The 19,651-nt window shown below is 46.4% G+C and overlaps 1 protein-coding gene across 2 annotated transcripts in view; it reads right to left on the bottom strand.

Annotated features, from left to right (window-relative positions):
• Nucleotides 1–19,651, bottom strand: part of RAP1GAP2 (RAP1 GTPase activating protein 2) — a 941,171-nt gene that overhangs the window by 672,382 nt on the left and 249,138 nt on the right. The window contains exons 1-2 of one of the 2 annotated variants that reach the window (XM_078679318.1): nt 18,414–18,586; nt 11,599–11,686 (exon numbers count right to left, since the gene is read on the bottom strand). In XM_078679318.1, the coding sequence (XP_078535444.1) occupies nt 11,599–11,686; nt 18,414–18,472 (147 nt within the window). In that variant the 5' untranslated portion in view covers nt 18,473–18,586. Of the gene's footprint in view, nt 1–11,598; nt 11,687–18,413; nt 18,587–19,651 lie in introns of those variants that run through there. The other variant, XM_078679320.1, reaches the window with a different exon arrangement.

The raw sequence follows: 19,651 nt of genomic DNA, 5'->3' as shown, positions 1-19,651 counted from the left end.
GTAAAGCTTAGGTCGTAACGCAGTGGAGTAATACCACATCAAGAACAATACGTACATCTGTTATCATTTCTAAAAGATGGTGTCTGTAAAATAATGGAACATGTATATCATAGGTCGATGCACCCGCTGCTCCGAACATGTATTATATGTGATGGAATAACTTGCAACTGAATTTCACACCTATTGTACATGATGTATACCACCCTGTTTCTCACTTCCCTTCTACTTCATTCTAATCACTAACACTTGGATTGATTGATCAAAAGACACAACAACAACATCAGGCAGAGGCGATGGTCTCGGTATTTTCATTAACAGATCCCTCTCTTACTCACTCCACAACCCAGGCCCTACCCTTCTTTAGACCATGACCATAAAAGTAATTTGTTGTAAGGTTGCTTTAAATGTGTAATTTCTATCTGATGTTTCATAAGAATTTTTACTATGTCAGGCTTCTGTGGATAAAGTTCTAGATATATTGTGTTTTGAATGTTCTGTGACAGTTACACTGTGGGCCTGGCCAGAGCAGTCACCAGGCTTGATGCTACATTAGAGCATTGGAATGTTGAGCGCCCCTTTGAAGACAATGGAGTGCTCCAGGCTTCTAATGTCCGGTAGAAGCCCGGAGAATCAACATTGCAATGTGTGTTCAGAGCAACTGCTGTGAAAAAAGGTATCACAGAGCCTGAGGGGATTTCAACCCCCTCGGACTCCGCGAGGCCTTTGTTTTACAAATTAGAACATTCTGTCCTTTAGGAGTGGAATGGTCTAATAGCCTTAGAGCTTTCCTTAGCGAGCTCTAGCGACTATGAGAGGTCTGCTCCCTTGTAAAAGGACCTCACTTTGGCCTCGGGCCTTTAACGCTGGAGCGGGACTTTAATGGCCGGTAGAGCCCGCTACGAAGGGCTCCAAGGCTATATAAAACTTAATTTATATGCCAGATTCCAGTGTTTCCGGACCTTCATTACAACATAATTGCCTATGTCAGGCTCTGTATTTGAATACTATACTGCTCTCTTGAACTTGTTTTGCAGTTATGAACTTAATGCTTCATTCAGTTCACCTCCTCCCCGCCCAGACCTCCTTAGGCTCTGCAGTAACTTGAACCCTGGCAAAAAGAAATGGCTATAGATTCCACTGTTCAATCAACCTCTATCTGACCTCTATGTATAAAATGCAGTGCACACTATCGTATGCACATGTATGTAAAATGAACGACGAGGTTAATAAAGAAAGAAAAAGAAGAATTATGCACAAATAGATATCCAGGCAAAAAATTGTGTTAAAAGTTGAATTACCCTCATGCAGCCAGTTACAAAATATCAAAGTAATGGAATAAAAAACTTTTTTATCAGAGTAATTACAAGTGATGTTCATTTAATTTATGCTTAACACAATGTTAGTGACACATATGACATTCAAAGGCCAAGTAGTATTTAAGAAGGGCTGAAGGGCAATTAAAAATGTACAACTACCATCTGTTATAGTTCATCCACAAATGAAACCGGGTGTGACATCCAATTATTCATCCGATGTAATCAGAAATTACAAGGTGATAGGGAAGTAAATTTCAAGGAAATACAAGGTTGATATATCTTTACCTCATATTCTCTCAAGCTTCACCCTCAGAAAATATCCTTCACAATCAACTCTGGCCTCCTGCAGGAAATACCAAGGCTCTGTCCGGCCACGCTACCGGGGACTTTGGGCCGGATTTAGAGTTCGATGGACTGGTTACTCAGTCAAAAACGTGCAGGATGTCCCATCCACCAAATGTATGCCACACTCAGTGTCAGCGGAAACACCAGGTTTCCGACTGCAGAGCCCAAGCTGGTGAAAATCTTTGACCTTTGGACATAGGGTTGTTGGTCAGTATCTCAGACAATTATTTTGAGCAAATTTTCCGACATACTTTTTTCTTGTTCACAACCACCGGGGGAAGTCTAGCAGTAGTCATAGAAATACCCCCCCCCCCCCATGCCCTGGAAGAAAGCTCTTTGCATGTCGGACATTTCTTTTTCGTGCTTAAATGGCAAACTCTTGCTTTAGGGGCTTGGTTTTGGGAAGACAAAAACTCTGCCTCACAGGTGCATTAAACATCGCACTAGCTCCGCAAAGCAAAGTTTCAGTGCCTTCACGGAAGCTGCAGTGACACATGGAGTCTCCGCTGAAGGCATAGAAACCCCCACCTACCTGGTGGAGATCTCCAACTATGGAGACCAATATTCCACCAGGCCAGGATTTACCAGGTGGATTGGGGGACCAGTTGTCATAGTCTAAATTAGGTCCATTGGGCCCGATTCACAGAACTAACTTAGGACAAAATCCTAAATTTACTACCATTTTGATATTCACAGAAGGCACTTACTCATTTTGGTATTCACAGGAGTTAGGAGTCCTAACTTTACTACTCCTAAACTGAGAAAAATCCTAACTTTAAGGCTTTCGGTATTCACAGAAGGCAGTTAAGAGTCCTAAAGTTAGGACTCCTAACTTCTGTGAATACCGAAATGAGTAAGTACCTTCTGGGAATACCAAAACGAGTAAGTGCCTTCTGTAAATACCAAATGGTAGTAAGTATAGGATTTTGTCTTAAGTTAGTCCTGTGAATCGGGCCCGTTGAGTCCTAGTTTTATTCCAAAACCTTCATCATTAGAATCAGGCTTGAGACTGTCCTTCAAATTCATACTTCATCTCTTCTCATGACCTACTCTACCCAACATTGCCTGCACCTCTTCTACAGAATGAATGCTCATACGCCAATCTGCACACCCATTGCGAGCTTCACCTGACCTCTTCAAACATGCAATTAATATATCTTCTAATCCTATTGTCTTAGGTCTTGGCCTTGCTCAACTCCATCTTCCATCACTCCCTTTCCCTAATGCTTTAAAACTATGATTGTTCCTCCCCATCAAACCAATGCCCAAAATGTCAACCTTCTTTTTGCTCTTTGGGTGTGGATGGTGTTTAACTGGATCCCCTATTACAGCTCTTATTTGAAGTTACAGAATTCACAACATTCTGGATTTTGTCAGCTTCGCTCTACAGCAATGGGGAAATGACTATTACGGCGTGGCTGTTTACCCGCATACCATTACAACGCAAGTGTTACTACGCATGCGTAGTAACAACGCGTAGTCATTACTATGCATTTTTTTTACAACGCATATGCTTTTACCATTCACGTCTTTACAAAAAATGTCATTGTAAAGGTATGTATGGTAAAAGCACATACGTTGTACAAGAATATAGGCAGTCCACGTCGTTGTGAGGAAACAGAGGCTTTTCCGTTTCCTTACAACGGCGTGCACCTCCCCTCAGACAACCTCAGGATCCAGGAGGGGAGAGAGGAACCACGAGGAGAGAGAGGTAAGGGGGATTGGGTTGGGGTGGAGGTTACATTTGTTCGGGGTAAAAAGGTGTCGGGTGGGGGGTGTCGTGCAGGGTACTATGTTAGGGTTTAGGGTAGGGTCGGAGGACATGCAGAGTAGTGTTTTAGGGTAAGGAGAGGATTGGGGTCGGGGAAGGGTTGTGCAGGGTAGTGTTTTAGGGTAGAGAGAGCACTGGGGGTCAGAGGTGTCGTGCAGGGTAGTGCTTTAGGGTTTAGGGTAGGTTTGGCGGGTCATGTAGGGTAGTGTTTTAGGGTAGGGAGAGGACTGGGGGTTGGGGGAGAATCGACAGGGGTAGTGTTGTAGGGTTTAGGGTAGGGTCAGGGGTCATGCAGGGTAGTGTTTTATGTTTAGGGTAGGGTTGGGGGTTGTTTATGGTAGTGCTTTAGGGTAGGGAGAGGACTGTGGGTCGAGGGGAGGGTCCTGCAGGGGTAGTGTTTTAGGGTTTAGGGTAGAGTCTGGGGCATAGTCATGTAGAGTAGCGTTTTAGCATAAGGAGAGGACTGGCGGTCGGTGGAGGGTCGTACAGGGCAGTATTTTAGGGTTTAGGGTAGTGTTGGGGGTCATTGCAGGGTAGTGTTTTAGGGTAGGGAAAGGACTGGGGTTGGGGGAGGGTCCAGCAGGGGTGGTGTTTTAGGGTAGGGAAAGGATTGGGGGTCTGGGGTCATTCAGGGGTACTAAATTAGGGTGGTATTAGTACGCGTTGGAACGTGTCATATGCACAGCAATCTCTAATGTTTTCTTTCCTCCACAGACTGCATCTGCATATCTTTCATTTGGATTCCCTTTGCCTTCACAGTCACCATCAACACATTGTCCACTGAATCTTCCTAGAGAGCCTCACATCTGTAGCCAGTGCACCCCCACTGTAATGCCTGAATGGTATCATGTGACTAGAGCACTTTATCCACCACATGGACCTCACCACTACATTGTGAGGTGCACACAGATGAACAGACATGAATGCAAGTAAAATTATTATACTGGTACCAACATATAGTGGAAAGGGGTGTAATGGATACAATTCAATTGTAGATCGATATTATTCACCTCAATATAGTGTTCTACACCTTTATAGACACTTACACATAAATCCTTAGAAAATGTTTTCTTTCTTTCTCTCTGGATGCATATTCATGATCTCTGGCTGTTCTTAGCTATAACCGTATCGATTGAAGATGACCCCAATTAATTCCTAGCATCTCTTCTCTGTTTCCTACAACACCATCTCCTCCAGTGACATACTGCCCTGCTTTGTTTTCTGTAGCATAAATAAATCACATACCCTCTTCTCCCTCCTTTCCTAATGACCATTCTAGAAATCAAAATCTGTGTCAAAGCAATGAGACATCAGGGTTCTCTGTTCCTTAATGCTCAGTTCTTCTAAGCTGGAAACTATTAATATCCCTGCCCCTCGACTCCCACAACCATCTACTCCCCTATCACCCTCCCCAGGGACATCTTGACAGCCTCTCAATTTTTTTTTTTTAATACATTTTTATTAAACAAAATGACTGACAATTCACTTTTGCGCAAATAATCCCGTAATGCCAAGTACAGCTAGTATCGCATTGACAATAAATTCAATCAGACATATAATTGACATATTCTGCTCTCCATCCCCAGTTCTCCGCAATTCTAACTCCACCACCGGTGACACACATATCTCTCCTCTGGATAGCCTCTCAATTTTAAAATAAATGTGACCTTTTGCACTACTACAGTGGCCAGGTTATAGGTGATCAAAATCTGAAAAATCTGCTGTCTTCTACTCCAGGACACTGCATCCTTCATCAATGGTTTTCAATACGGGGGTCCATTGAAATATCTTATCAGTGGGACTCTCCCTGCATGCATTCTCTACCCTCAACTAAATGTTCAACTTTATTGTGGCCAGCTCAATGCATGCCACATCTAACCAGCACCAAGCAGAACGGCTGGCGACCAAATATACGGGGCAGTAAAAGCTGCTCACTCTGCTATTCAAGGCTATTTTGGTAGTTTCTCTACATCTATCTCGATTAATCACTCACAGCACCTCACCAGGCTCGTTCTGTCCTACCAAACCTTTACATGCGAACAGTACACAAGCCAGGCGCGCAGCACCCATTGGGCTCGCGGGGCTTCAGCCCCCCCCCTCGTCGTGTGTGTCAGCACGGGCTGCGACAGCTTCGTGGGCTGGCGAGCATCTAATTGCAGCCGCACCCGAGTACTTAACAGGTCTTCAAAAGACCATTTACTTGTAAATGAGGCTTGTGTTGTGTATTCACAGCCACTCTGTCTATGGCTGGAAGAATTAGTCCCCCCCCCGAAATATTTTTCAGCACCCCCCGTAATTTGGCTCTAGTTGCCCGCCTGACACAAGCCAACATGAGATCCCTCAAGATCAAGATCTTTGGTACAGTTTGGACCTCTGTTCTGGAATGTCCACCCTAGCCAACTTTGACCCCCACCACCCCGCCCTTGCAGAGTTCAAAAGAGTTCAAAAAAAGTACCACCAATCTGGATCACAATGCAGCTCTTCATTCATCGTTCCCCTGACTCCCACGCCCATACGTGCAACCACATTGCCCGCCTCAACTACCATTGCATCGATAGCTGTTAACCACTATAAATTGAATGTTGCGTATTGTGAGACGTTGTGTCTCAACACTCAACCGAGCCACCATTAACGCTTTGTGATTGCTCGCTCTGTAATTGTGCTCTTCTGTATGGATTCAAGTCTATGGATGGAACTTTTTATTTTCTTTATGTATTCCCTATGGGCTGTTTAAGTGGAGGAGGGCGTGTCCTACAAGGGTCCTGCCGGCTTAATATAGAGCACAACATTAAGTACCATCACCTGCTGTTTACCGATGACAGACAGGTAGTATATAAGTTATCTTAGGCTGGTCATCATCAGAGGAGTAATGCACTCAAAGGAACAGAAAATAGTTACTTTAATAGACTGAATAATGGCGCGTGGGTCTGAGATTCGTCAATATTTTCTGTGCGGATCAACAATTAGTATCTGGTGAATCTTGTTGTATGTGTGGTGTAGAGTGGGGAAGGGGCACTGGAGGAAAGGACACATGTGATGTAGGTTCAGCACAAAATGATGACCTAATGGATGCTGATTAACTAATGTGAAAAGGTAACAGACATGACGTCATGAGGCCGATCTCTTGTTCAACCAGTAGCCTCCTCTTTGGTGGAAGAGGGCTAAGGGAAAAGCAAGAAGTGAAAACAAGTAAATAGGGCCCTCTGAGGCTGGATCCTTTTTGCTACAGATGTTGCTTTCATGATCCTTCAGATCTGTGGCAGTGAGAGCAACACCGCGACCACCAAAGGGAGAGCGAGGAGTAGCAGGTGTAGCACATGACTGCCCTGCCCAAGTGATCAGAAATCAGAACATAAGACTTGACATGTGATTTTTTTTTGCACTTTTATTCCAATATTAGGTTTTCTGCTCTAAAGCTTTTATCGATTTTGGACTCTCTGCATTAACCCCTTCCATGCTGCCGTCGGCCATTGGCCGACGGCAGCACTACCTGCCCAGTGCTGCCGTCGGCCAATGGCCGACGCGGCCCCGCCCGTTTTGCGGAAGTGCTGCACTTCCCCAAAATCGGCGGCGCATGAAACGGGTTAAGTACTCTCTGCGTCATTGCCCAGAAGCACTGCACTTTTTACAATCCCTATCCTCAGAGCAGTTAATGTTTGTCATGTATACTTTCCTGAAACTAGTGCTTAAGGCAAGTGAAAATCTTGTGTACTTCCTTATATGGTTGTTCAAGTTTTCTGTCAGTCAGACATTTTTATATTATTGTTGTTGTGATTTATTTTATTAATGTAATTTTACACTGAAGATGAAACATGTTTTATGTATTAATTGTAACCATCGCGAGATGCAACATGCTACTTACGATTATTTGTACTGTAGTATGTTTTAGTCCCACAAACGTGTGTAGGATGGTTTCTAAACGTATTGCTTTACAGTTAAGGCACATTGAGGTCTGTGTCTATAGTTCAGACTTTTTGTCCTTTTAAAGGATCATAATATAAATTAGTGTGGCTTTTATTGCGTTGTTGAAGATTGTAATTAACTGTTGTGGTCTACACTGATATTGCCCAATAAAGGTATTTTGAAAGTAAGTTAATTGTACAGGTGGGCGATACATTCTGCCCCACCAGCGGAGTTGGCAGAGTTCTGTTAACTCCACATTATGCAGGTAACGTGGAGCTCCCGTCAAATGCCGCCAACTTCTGTGGCAGATTTTTCTCGAACGCAGCTCGCAAAACGTAAGCTGGCAAACGCAAGCGAGATTTTGTATTCCCTAGCATAATTTTCAGTCATAAGTGGGGCACACGGAGAGATTCCCCCAAAGTGGACAGTCGTGAAAATTTGCAGTCAGAAGGCTGCAGCTCGAGTAGAAAATCTACTCGAGCAGCAGCAAAATGAACTCGAGAAGCAGCGCCCTCTGGTGCACCGTGTGGTGCTGTTCGCATTGACTTTTAAGCACGGGACGAGCTCCTGGAGCTAGAAATCAGCACGAGCAGCGCGGTGTGCCTAGTTTCGCCCGTTCGTGGAACTCCATGGAATCTCATAGATCTCTGCAGAATTCCGTGGAGTGAAACCCTGTGAGTTCCACCCACCCCTAGTTATTAGTTAACATATGAATACACTCTAATACATCAATGGTGATCTATAGTCTTCATTATTATTGAAAAATAGAAATACCATTTAAAAATAAAGTGTATTTGGGTTGGCAACATCTGGCCTAATGATTAGAGGATTTCTTTTAACAGGGCTCTCTATTCTTCCAGGAGCCTAATGAGGGCTGAAGACATCAAATAATGCATCTAGGGAGCCCCACCCTGCCATCTACAAGCCATCATTGCCTAGAGCATTGGTGTCCGGGGAGGCGGGTCAGCGTGCCACCCATCCCTATTAAATATCATGGTTGGCCCAGTAAATTCGATCCCTGGGGCCAAAAGCGGGATGGGGAGGATGCCATATATCCCACATCCCTAAAAAAATGCACCAAGCCCCGTGGGATGGGGTCCCTGGAGCCAAAATCGGCCCAGGAAGGAGGACACATGCCCTCAGCCACCACAAAATGTGCCAGGCCCCAGGGGATGGGGTACCCGGTGCCAAAATAAGCCCAGTAGCCCCCCCCCCCCTAAAAAGTGTGCTGGCCCCAGGGAATGGGGTCCCTAGTGACAAAAGTGGCCAGGCCCTGCGGTAACCCTCGCCGTACGTGGCCAATGGTGCCCTAAGGTAACTATAACTCGCACCCCCACTATGCAAAGTTTTCCGTTCAATAATTTCAGTGCAAATGTTGCAGTGATATTATCAATGATGTCACAGAAGATGTCAGGAGTGATGTAACATATGTAGTAATTAGCAGTGCATGGCGAGGGCGCAAGTTAAAGTTACTTTAGGGCACGATTTATAGTTACATGCGATAACTATAACTATAACTGCTGAATTGCGTGAGAAAAATCTGAACCTAACTATAACATCCCTCCAACCTTTGGTTTTTTAATGCAATTTGAATGTTTTTTTAAATTCTACTTCCTAACTATAGCATCCCTGTAACCGTTGTCATTAACCTAAATGGATGTTTAGGCCTGACTTGACGATGCAACTGTTACCGGGCCTTTTAAATTACACAAACATTATTCTGCAGTTCTTTGCTTCCACACAAAGTGGAGAAGTGTGGCTCAATGGTTTGAGCGGCAGACCCTGATGCAGAGGTCTGGCCCGGGACCAGGGTTCAATTCCCGCCTCGGCGGGTCTTGGGCTCTACTTCCACGGACCTGATAATTCTCGCCTCTGTGCCTATTCTAATCATGGGTCCCACTCTGCAACTCTAGGCAATAGCTTGCTTAATCTCCACAACGGCCCCAACAGCGCTACGATGCCCGGCTTCACCTTGGGGGTGCCCAGGAGTGGGCACTTCACAGGGAAAAGCCAGCATGGGTTCCTCAGCGGTATTCGTACAAGCGCCGGTATGCCTCATGGGCGATTCGTGCGCTATACAAGTACCACTACATTTACATTTACATTTTACACAAATACATATCTATCCCCTGCTATTTACTTGTAATGCTTTACATTACCATACAACAATCCTTTACAGCGAGACCTATTGGCATTGTCAATCCTTGATATTTTTTAGAGAGAGTTTGAAGTTTTCATATCTGTATATCCCTTGTTCACAGTGATTAGCTACACTTAGACACCTTTTTAGCAAAAGGCAACCTTAATAGCCTGTGAAGCAGCACAGCGCGGTGCATAGAGGGCAGCAAGTCCCTCCTTTGTTTCTCGGGTCACTGCTACTTTGAAGATAAAGGTTTGCTTGCACTCCCTGGGGTTAGCCGGAAGCCTAGAATCCGGACAAAAGATTTATATAATCTGGGCATTAGGATTCAGTGCTGAAAATACGACCATCACCAGTCTGTACTAAATCCGCTCTGACGCCCACCGAAGGCGAGCTATGGGGCCTGAGGTCATCTCTAAGCGGAAGTCGACATCTATGAACCAGGATGTGCTTTATTTATGGAGTGATTTGCAGTGTCTGGACGTGGTGTTTTGGTCTGTTGAGATGTGGTGCCTCGGCGTATCCTGCATATGAACATAATGTTTCTGGAGGAGAAATAACCCTGCTCCATGTTTGCAGCAGTAAAATGACGGCGCTTGAACGTGACACCGACCTGTGTGCCTCGGACGCACACTAGAAGCATTCTAGGGCTGATGCAGGGTGGGTCATGGTACAGCATATATGTGTGTGTTAAGCATGCAGCCACTGCAGGTATACCAACATGTGACACCTGTGTGCTTCGGATGCACACTAGAAGCATTCTAGAGATGACGCAGGGTGGGTCATGGCACTGTATGTTGTGCCATGAGCCACCCTGAGTCAGCTGTGTAATGCTTCTAGTGTTACCCCGAGGTACACAGGTGTCACATGTTGGTATACCTGCAGTGGTTGCATGCTGAAGACACACATGTATGATGTGCCATGAGCCACTGTGAGTCAGCTGTGTAATGCTTCTAGTGTACACCCACCACACACAGGTGTCACATGTTGGTATACCTGCAGTGGTTGCATGCTGAAGACACACATGTATGATGTGCCATGAGCCACTGTGAGTCAGCTGTGTAATGCTTCTAGTGTACACCCACCACACACAGGTGTCACATGTTCATATACCTGCAGTGGCTGCACGCTGAACACATACATGTATGATGTGCCATGAGCCACTGTGAGTCAGCTGTGTAATGCTTCTAGTGTACACCCACCACACACAGGTGTCACATGTTCATATACCTGCAGTGGCTGCACGCTGAACACACACATGTATGATGTGCCATGAGCCACTGTGAGTCAGCTGTGTAATGCTTCTAGTGTACACCCACCACACACAGGTGTCACATGTTCATATACCTGCAGTGGCTGCACGCTGAACACACACATGTGTGCAGCCACTGCAGGTGTATGAACATGTGACACGTTTATGTGTTGGGTGTACAGTACAAGCATTACACAGCTGACTCACGGTGGCTCATGGCACAGCATACGTGTGTGTGTTCAGAATGCAGCTACTGCTGGTATATGAACATATAACTGCTGTGTACCTCGGGGTAACACTAGAAGCATTACACAGCTGACTCAGGGTGGCTCATCATGGCACATGTGATCCATGTGTGCCTCGGCTGCACACTAGCCAAATTCCAAGGCTGACTCAGGGCTGCTCGTGGCACAGCATACATGTGTGTGTTCCGCATGCAGCCACTGCAGGTGTATGAACATGTGACACTTGTGTGTGTTGGGTGTACTGCAGTAGCATTTCACACCTGACTCAGAGAGGCTCTTGGCACAACATACATGTGTGTGTTCAGCATGCAGCTACTGCAGGGATACAAACATGTGACTCATGTGTGCCTCGGTGTACTCTAGAAGCACTACACAGCTGGCTTAGGTTGGCACATAACATAGCTTCATGCGTTCAGCATGCACCCACCCACCCATCAGGGGGTGGCTGCTTGGTGGTGCCCCACTGCCCTGCATGGGCCCGACCCCTATGTCTGTTCCAAGAATACACGTCCTCCGGCCGCTCGCTTTTCCCTAGACCTCCCAACACTCTCCCAATACCCCCTCACCTCCCAGCCCCCACCGGGCCCCCAGCAGGTGCAAACCCCGGCAGAGTGCAGGGCCCTTACCTTCATGGTGGGCGGTGCGGTCAGAGGCGGGGAGTCGGGCCGCTCCGGAGGGGTCACATCGGCGCTGTTCGACAGCTCCTGCTGCTTCCTGCAAAAGAGAGGCATTCACGTGAGACCGGCTGCAATAGACTGCAATAGACAGCCTCGCTTCCCTCCGACGTGTGGTTATCAATGCAGACTGAGGGGCCTGGATAGAGAGCCCCTTCCCAGCAGGCGCCCCTTGTCACATTTCATCAAAGCCCCTGCACGCGCGGCGCACACATTAACATGCATTTATGAGCCACGCATGGGGGCTGCATGAAAGCAGGCCCCGTCCGCAGGGTCCCTTTCGGCGGCACATTCATTCATGTTTTCAACTACATCTCCCGGAAACAATTTGCACCTTGGCCTGGGGGTACCTTGGAGAATCATGGGGTGCGCTGCGTCTGCAATCAGAGCCTGGCTCTGCCCACTGCGCGCGCGGCAGGTGAGAGGTATTCCAGGTAATTCTCGCTGCCACGGCGGCTGAGAGATGGATAGATAAATAGAATTGTGTTACTATGACAACACCATTGCTAGGAGAGAGAAAAAAAATCTTCTTTCTACCCATCTGGCTTGAACCAGTGACTGAGGATTGTCTCCTTGCTTGCGCCATTCTGCAACCTCTGCGTGCAGGATGGGAGCCCAGAACACTCAATGTGGGAGGCGCGCGCTATACCGCGAGCCCCAGGCCACTGCCTTTAAATAAAGAGGAGCGCATTGGAGCGAGCCACGGCAACAAAAGATGGCTACCCCTGCCGCAGTGGCTGCAAGGAGGTGCGGTGCCAACAGGCCCGTCACTCCCTCCGCTTCCTGGATAATAAAAGCTCGTCGCCAGCGTTTATATACCTGAAAATTACTCAATTATAAAATGGATGGATGGGTGTCCTGACTAGAAAACAGACCTAAAAACACCAACGTGCACCAATGATGGTAGCTTCCCCATCCATAACTCAGATAACAGCTTTGCAAACCATAACTCGCACACCCAATGCGGTGCTCATGATGTAACAGAAGCTACTACAAATGCCATAAGGGATCTTACAAGTCAGATACCATTAACACTAATAATGTGATGACTATTCTATTCTATTATTCTATTAAAATTATTTGTAACGCGCACTATCACCATCGGTTTCTTGGCGCTCTTTGACATATTGCGTTGATCCAGAATGAGAGGGTTAATCATAAGCGGCTTGAAAGAGCAATGTTTTTAAAGATCTGCGGAAACAGTCATACTTTGGGCAGAGACGGAGAGAAGGAGGTAGGGAGTTCCAGGTGGAGGGGGCCAGAACAGAAAAGCTCAGGCCACCATGCTTTTTTCTTTTGAAACGGGGGACTTCGAGGAGGTTTAGAGATGCTGAGCGAAGAGCTCTAGAGGGGATGTGACGGGACAAGGCTGAAAAGATGAACAAGGGGGCTGCGTCCGAAAGGGCCTTAAAAGTGGTGCATGCCAGTTTGAAAGTGCAGCGTTTAGAAACCGGAAGCCAGTGAAGAGTGCGGAGGAGGGGAGTGACGTGTTGATGTTTGGGCTGGCGGAAAATCAGGCGAGCAGCCTGATTCTGCACCAGCTGAAGTCGGTGAAGATGACATGCAGGAATTCCTGCGTACAGTATGTTGGCATAGTCAGTGTGTTGATATTTCAAGAAGTTGTGCTACGCAGGGCTTTAAGAGGGATAAAAAAACTGGAGGGGTCTCTCAAAGGGGCGTGGTCAATATATTTGAGGGCGTGGCTTAAAACACGTAAGCTAAACATCTGTGCTTAGCATAGTGTGCTGTCCGACTTGTATTTTGCTGGTTCTGTCATTGCATCCAGATATATGATACAACAAGTAACACCATACCTTCAACAAGACAGGAATATTGGCTTTGTCAATGGTTGTTAGCTGCATAAGACAAATAAGCAGCAACTATGTATTTAACCCCTTGACCGTGGTGAAAATTCCGCCGCGGTGCGGGTGATTTATGGCGTGGGCGTGGTTCGGACGGCCCCTGGCCGTCGTCCGCACACGCCCACCGTGACGTCGGACGGCCGGCATGGAAGGGGTTAATATTGAAAAGGCTTCTATTTAAAGCCCTGCTGACACCACGACAATGTTCCTGCTCCTGAGTTTCAAAAAGAGAAGGGAATTCTAGATATAAAATGACTCTCCGTTAAGGATTTCCTTCCCCCTACAGAACTCACCTGGCGTGACGTCATGCTTAACTTCTCCGCTAGTGAGAAGTGAGCAGCGTGAGCAGGCGCACATCGATGTGCCTTCTGTCACTGCAGTCCGCCTGTGCCAGGGCACAAAACAGAGGCCAATAGAGACCCGTTTAGAGGCCTCCTTTAAAAAACTGCTGGTGCTCAGCACCGGTGAGACCCGGCCCACTTAAATCCCTGGTGCTAGGACAACAAAAGTGAACTAGAATAAACTGACAGACAGAGGCTACTAGTCTCATAGTGGGTGTATGCGCTAAATCCGCGCTTGTGTACTCCCAGTTCCAGTGTCTGTGGTACCCGTCTCACTGTACCAGTCTCCTAGTCCAGGTCTGCATAACTCTATGTTCTGTTGCTTGTTTGCCAGTTGTGTTTGTCTGAGTGAAGAAGCGTGTCCCTTTTAAATATGTATATGTGTAATGGAGCTGGTGTTGTCCCTGTCCTGTGTTTCCATATTTCAGTGTGCGAGTCTTTCAGGACACTTATTACCATACAACAAAACTTTCTCTGTTTGCACCACGGCACACCTTAAAGCAGGTGCGCCGGGCGCAAACAGGGAAAGTGTGCCCTATTAAGGTGTATGTGCTGCCCTTGGGACAGCCGCAAGGTCGCACTGCTGTAGGAGCAGCACATTCAAGTGGATTACGGCCTGGGTGACTGAAAGCCGCTCCATGTTTCACTGTGCATGCGGCAACCCGTCTGCACTTTTAAGAGGGGAGAGAGATCCCATGCCAGGCGGGTGCAATGAGTGACTGCACCCACCTGCAAGGGGATGTCTGGGGGTCAGAGGGACCCCATTCCTCATCTCCAGAGGGCTGTCTTTGAGAGGTGCACTAAGAGTGCACCACCTTTTTGAGGAACACTTTCAGTGCACCTCTTCAAGGCATGTTTGCCTCTACGCCTGCATCCATAACACCGCGCAGGTGCAGAGGCAATGTGAGTCCCTCATTTGCATGAGGCTACACCCCCATGCAAATAATATCGCTGGCGCCAGTGCTTAATTTGAGCCGGTGGTTTCCGGTGCTCAGTACCAGCCCTTAATTGGTTTCCGGTGCTCGGCCCCAGCATTTAATTGTCAAAACCGCACTTAGGACAGTCTGCCACATGGTGGCGCTGCTCATCTAATTTAGAGTTGAACAGCACAACTGTAGTTTACGAATACAATGTAAATAAAAAATTGCTAATACCTGCCTCCCCAGCCATTCATTTAGCTATGCACTTAGCACTTGCAGGTGACAGCGTTGATTAATAGTTGTTTTGGCAGCGATGACAGAGACGTTGGGTGGTGCAAGCTGCAGTGGCCTCTTGGTCAGAGCCCTGGCACTTATTATTTTACAAACTTAGGGGTTGATTATGATGGCGGTGAATCAGCATCCTCCGGGCTGGTGGAAGTCACCACCGGCCCGGAGGATGCGGATTCACCGCCGCGGTCAGAGAAAACACCCACCGCCAGATTAGGATGGCAGTGGGATGGAGGTGGTAACAGCGGCGGACGGCAGGTTTGTCCGCCGCTGATCCGCGGGGTGTGGACCGATATTTGGTGGCGGTGTCTGCAAGACACCGTCAGCCAAATTAGGATGTGTGTTTGAACATGCTTTTCCGCGGTGGCTTTTCCGCCGTGGAAAAGCATGTGGAACTTTGCTTCTGGGGGCCCCTTGCGGGCCCCCAGGGTGAAGGGGGGGTGCACATGGGGGGTACCTATGGTACCCCCCTGCATTTACATGCACAAAGCGGCAGGCACCGCGCGGTGCCTGCCGCCTTGTGCATGTAAATGCAAATCATGCATTTTTAACCTTGCGACGGGTGCTGCTTCAAGCTGCACCCGCCGCAAGGTTAAAGATATGGGATGTGATCGCCAGGGTGGTGGTCACATCCTAATTGCAATGGAGGGACCGCCGCTGCCCCTGCGGACGGTCCCTCCACCTCGGGGGTGGCGGACGGACACAAGTCCGTCCACCATCCTAATAGGCCTCTAAGTACTGGCTGGTGCTACATGCGTGCCAGCACTGTCTGTATTACAGAAGGGGCCGCACAAGCATCAGCGGCTCCTTCTGTAATACCAAAGTGCCCCGGGGGAGCACAAAGCGGCGCACTTATCTGTTGCACCCAAGGCACTTTCTATGATACGGCCCTGGTTTGATGTGCTTATCCTCATGTCCTAATGTTTGTGTGTGCCTGTCCCTTTCGTGCTCCCCTCTGTTGCAGCGTGTGTGACTCTCTGCCCCTGGAGACTTTCTTGCTTTTGTTACTCTGATGGTAATTTTTGTCTCATTGCAGTGTTGTGCTGCTGTTAAAATGGCCACTTCTCCTAGTATCAACTGTGTAATTCCACAAGCAATATGGGAATGTGTAATGTCACTTTCACTAACCCAGGCATTTAGGTGACTTGATCTCTATGAACCGTAGCTCACTCGAACAGTCCCAGGTGTGTATTTGTGGAGAGGTGTGGTGCAGCGACCAGGGCAGCTGACTTCGGAGCACATGGTTCACGGTTCGATCCCTGGCTCTGGCTGCAGCTCAGCTCAGCACCATGTGACTCTGGGCAAAAGCTCACTCAATTTCCACGATGGCCCCCAGTGCCTTGAGACCCATAAGGGTGAGTAGTTAGTTCTTTACAAATACGGATTTACATTGATCTCAGTTATAATAATAATAATAATCCACATTTGTAAAGCGCACAATCACCCGTAAAGGTCTCTGGGGGCCATCGGGAAGATTAAGCAAGCTATTGCCCAGAGTCACATGGTGCTGGGCTAATCTGCCGCCGGTGCCAGGGATCGAACCGTGATCCCCAGATTCCGGAGTCAGTTGCCCTAGCCGCGGCGCCACACCTCTACCTCAGTGAGGTTAGGAGCAGCACAGCAGCACCACTACTAAATGAAAACCCACACACATCACCATCCCAGAGATGACAGAGCACCACTGGTGAGCCGAGCAACCCTCCTTGGGGCCTCCTGGGCACTATAAACAGCACTTAAATTACAAAATGGAGCCAGCAACTTATCAATGCTTGTGAAAGGGAGTCTGGCCAGGTGCGCACTGTAACTTAGGAACACCTTTGCACAGTGTATGCTGCAGCCACTGCAGTGTATGAGAAAATAATACATGCACACAATGCTTACAGGGTTGCCACCTAGCCACTATTATAGCACATTGATCACTATTCCTCTGCTGAGGCTGGCACAAAAATTGATAAAAATTCTGCAAAAGCTTTGAAATATAAACCTAAAATAGCTAATATAAAATTAAATCACTTTTAACATGTTGTAGTGCTGTTTAAACTATTCACTGTTGAATATAAAACAAGTGGGAACGGAATTAGATGTTGAAAAGGTTGTATTAAAAATTTTGAGTACATTTTTTACTGACCTCCAAAAAAACTTGTCCAGAATATCAACGTCTGCTCCATGTTTACTGTGAGTATTTATAGTAAAGTGTACATTTACTATTCTTAACTCCACGTCTACTTACCTTGACAATATGCATACTTACCAATATCATGAGGGTAAGTGAAGGTGAAGTTAAAAATAGTAAATCGACACCTTTCTATGTACACTTACCCCACAATTGCATCACAGTAAGTATATTGAGTGTATATTGTGTAGTACAGCTGTTCTTAACCTGTGATCTGGGGCCCCATTGGTATCCGCATTGCCTACTCAGGTAGTCCGCGACTGCTTTCAAATGAAATCATATTTAAAGATTTATAAAGTGTAAAAAAAGAAAGAAATATAATTGACATTTTTAAAACATTTAATATATATATGAAAGAATTTTAAATTGGAGGCTAAAAATTAGGTTGGTGCCCTCAGACTGGTTCATGCAGAAGTGCAAATGTATAAAACAAGTTATAGTATGGACGTTGCGTGGCCTCAGTTGAATTTAGAAAATTCCCAACATTCCCATTAATAAAATGAAATTCGTTTTTTATATTTGTTTGTGAATTAAATAAACTATTTCAGCATTTGTGTATGTATTTGATGAACAATTGTTTGCTGTATTCATGTTTATTGTTCTGAGGCTCAAATCATCAAATTTCTTTGACTGGGGTCCTCTGCTTCCACTAATGACTCTGTGGAGGCCCCCGGATTCAAATAATACATCATTGGGGGTCCTTGTATTCCACTAATAATTAGATGGGTGTCCACAAGAGTCAAAAGGTTAAAAACCACTGCTGTAGTGTATATGTAATGAATTGTGTAGATTTGCTATTCATAATGCTGCATCTACTTACCTTCATGATATATCATCAATCTACTTACTTTGCCGATATACATATATTGTAAATGTACATAGATGTGGAGTTTAGTAAAGTAAATGTACACTTCTGTATTTATACTTATCTTGATGATGTAGTGGTAGTCAATATTCTTGATACAATATTATGGCAAATTGATAAGGAAATGGATAAAGCATAGAACACAGTTTATATAAAAATACAAATGATTTATTGTAAAAGTATCTACAACTCGCCCTTCCAGAATCTCAAAACATGAATAAATGCCTGATCATATTCCTTGAAAAAGTTGGCACTCAAATGCCAGGGCAGATAAATATTACTTTCTGTAAGTATAGTTACCAACAGTCATATACTCACAGTTTGAAGTGCTGGTGGGATAAACGTAGCCTCAGAGTTGGTAGGCTGCTGTTCTCCATCGTGATCTGAGTCTAAAGCCTACGTTAAGAGCGCGTCTCTCGGTAGGTCTCTGTGGTGGGTGTCTCATACAACCATAGGTTGATATGTTCCCTGAAGGAGTCCCTCCTATCAAATGCTTGTGGTGCTTTGCAAATGCAGCCACCCTCACGGAGGGATGCTATTATTAGATTACAGCTATGCCTCGGGGGTTAAATATTAACATTCTACCTAGCCCAAACAGATGTCATATTTCTGTTCCAGAAGCAGATGCAAAATGCTCACAGCTAGTTATAAGGGTGGTACCACCTGTGCAAAGAATGGAGGAAGACGCCGCCGCTCTGCAGTTGTGATGGGAGGAGCTCTGAGACTTCTGACTTTATTATGAAGATGTAGTGGGCTCCCAGAGCTTGCCCCTAAGGTGCAAAAAATGTGTCTCTCAGCAAACATCAAGAACCTAATACTTCAAATCTTTGCAACAAATGAAAAAAGATACAAGATTTGCAGAGGAAGTAGGTAAATCACTTAATTCCCCTCTAACTATACATACATAATATATATATAAAAATATATGTGGTTATTAATTAGCATTTAGAAAACCTTTAAAATTCACTGAAAAAAACAAAGGTTTCAGGGACGTTACAGTAATAAGCAGGCCAAGAGGTGCGTTTGCAGAGTGGTGTAAAAAGGGCCTGGCTTCGAGCCACCTCTCAACAATCTCACTGTGTGGGTCATACTGGTACCTGGTGGCTAGTTGGCCCCTAAGGACCCTTAAGATTCAAGGGGTTTCAATCCCCCAACCAAGAACGTGCCACGAGGCGCGTTGCAGAGTGGTACAGGGAGGCGGCAGGGCCTCTGGAGAGATACTGGCTTCTCTTTTTTTTTAGAAGGGAGGTTGTGTTTTTTTTTTATTAAACAGAAAGAGGGCTGCGTGGCCCCCGTCCCGAGGCCAATTTTGGCCACAGGGACAGTATCCCCTGGGGCATGGCCACTTACTTTATTTTTAAAATAAAATTATTTTAAAGGAGGGGAGGTGCGCTGCCATTTTTGGCCCGGGGGCCTCATCCGGCCGGGAATTTGCCTCTTAAATTTTTGTTTCTTCATATTTCATTACCGGTGGGGGCCGCGTGGCCCCTCTTCCCTGGGCCACTTTTGCCATGGGGACCCCATCCCCCGGGACCCTGGCCTCACGTTGGAGACAG

Source organism: Lissotriton helveticus, chromosome 3_1 (genome assembly GCF_964261635.1).
Source record: "Lissotriton helveticus chromosome 3_1, aLisHel1.1, whole genome shotgun sequence".
Taxonomy (NCBI): Eukaryota; Metazoa; Chordata; class Amphibia; order Caudata; family Salamandridae; genus Lissotriton; species Lissotriton helveticus.
This window is presented reverse-complemented; position numbering and strand designations above follow the sequence as displayed.